The 1,820-nt window shown below is 37.6% G+C and overlaps 1 protein-coding gene across 1 annotated transcript in view; it reads left to right on the top strand.

Moving 5' to 3' along the window:
- The window catches only part of KIAA0586 (KIAA0586 ortholog), a gene marked incomplete in the record, with an annotated part of 153,236 nt that overhangs the window by 84,308 nt on the left and 67,108 nt on the right, over positions 1–1,820 (top strand). Inside the window, 2 exon segments of the mRNA XM_027770433.1 lie at positions 932–992; positions 1,283–1,485. Coding sequence (XP_027626234.1) covers positions 932–992; positions 1,283–1,485 — 264 coding nt within the window.

Here is a 1,820-nt window from a genome sequence, read left to right as displayed (position 1 = left end):
GAGAAATCACCCCCCAGGGGGGATGGTCACGCCGTAATCCCTTCTCCTCCATTCTCCTCTTGGGATCTTGGGCATGCACGCACATGCGCCCAGCGTGAGTTTTAAGCCACCGGGTCCAGGACTTGAACTGCGGTTGACTAGGTGGGAGTCCAGTGATATAGCCATTATGCTAACTGCTGGTTCCCTTCTTTTTTAGATTTTTAATAAAGGGTATGTGCACTTACTAGACAGACAGAGGGAGAGAGTGAGTGAGATGTCACTCCCCAGGGGGGATGGCTATGCTTCAGTCCCTTCTCCATTCTCTTCTCAGGATTTTAGGCACACACACATGCACAGCATGATTTTCAAACTGTCAAATCCAGGACTCCAACCATGAAATCGATCATGTGAGATCCGGTGCCTTAGCCAGTATGCCAGCTGATCCCCAAAAAACAGTATTTTCTTTTTTGTTGTTGTTTATTTTTTATTATTAATTTGACCAGAGAGAGAGAGAAAGGGAAAGTGAGAAAGCAAGCTACCAGGTCCAGTACTCGAACCGTGGTTGGCAATGTGGGAGTCCAGTACCTTAACCACCCCACCACCTGACAGCCCTCAAAAAGCAGTTTATTTTCTTAAAAATATTTTAATATGAAATATAGAACAGTGACTAGGAGTTGGAAGATACAGATTTTAATTCCTGTTCCTTTTACTAACTCTAATTTTTGTACAGTTAACATCACTGAACCTTAGTTTTGTCAGTGAAAGGTTATAGTACTGTCTGACCTGCTTACATTATAGAATGATTGGAAGTTCAAATTAAATAAAGTAAAATATGAGAAAGTGGTTGGAGTATAAACTGCAGTACAAATGTACAGGGATGTTGTTATTAGATACATAGCTATCTCTTCTCTTATTGTCTTCTTTTTATTGACTTGATTAAGATGCCATTTAGATGGAAAAAAAAGAGGAGATTGATCATTGGAAGAAAAATGTCTGCAGAACAGAGCTAAACAGTACTGACATTTTCTAGCCAGGAAATTGTCCTTGCTTTAAGATCACACTAAGATAGAAAGTAGTCTATTGACTCTTAGTGATTAAACAAAGAGGTGTTATGAGTTAGTATGCGAGACTGTGAGGGCATCTTGTCTGTTGGAACCTTACAATATTACAGAGTTTTATTTTAACCTGCGTACTTGTGCATTTTCTATAAGCTTTGGTTTTAATTGCAGTGAAGATGTACACCAGGTATTTTTGGTTGAAGTTTACTGTTACTCCTAATTTAGTAGATGAAATATATTGGTAGCTTTAGTTAATTATTTGTTCTTTTTTTCCCCCACATATTTCATTATAGGTGGTATTTATGAAGATTCATGTGCTAGTCATGGTCCAATGAGTTTAGGAGAATTGGAGTTGCTTTCAAATTCTAACCTTGGTTTTCCTTCAACACTTGGGACATCAGAAGAAAATGATGTTAATTTACCAGTAACAGCTGGAGCTATTTCTCAGGTACCAAATTAATAGCACTTATACTTAACTTAAAATGAGAATTGTAACAGTATTGCCTTAGCGGGTACACTGTCAAGAACATAGTCTTTGGAGCCAGACAGCCTCAAATCATGCCTCCTTTATTAAGTAACAAAAGCCTATATCTAAATATTTGCTCAGCCACTTTCTAGCTGTGCCCTTGAACATATCACTTGAACTTATTACTTTGCCTCTCTATGTTTAATATCTAAATATTTGCTCAGCCACTTTCTAGCTGTGCCCTTGAACATATCACTTGAACTTATTACTTTGCCTCTCTAGGCTTAATTTAAATAAAATTTATATATATATATATA

Source organism: Tupaia chinensis, unplaced genomic scaffold (genome assembly GCF_000334495.1).
Source record: "Tupaia chinensis unplaced genomic scaffold, TupChi_1.0 Scaffold000133_1, whole genome shotgun sequence".
In the NCBI taxonomy this organism is placed as follows: Eukaryota; Metazoa; Chordata; class Mammalia; order Scandentia; family Tupaiidae; genus Tupaia; species Tupaia belangeri.
Note: the sequence above shows the minus strand (reverse complement) of the source record. Positions and strands in the feature narration are given on the sequence as shown.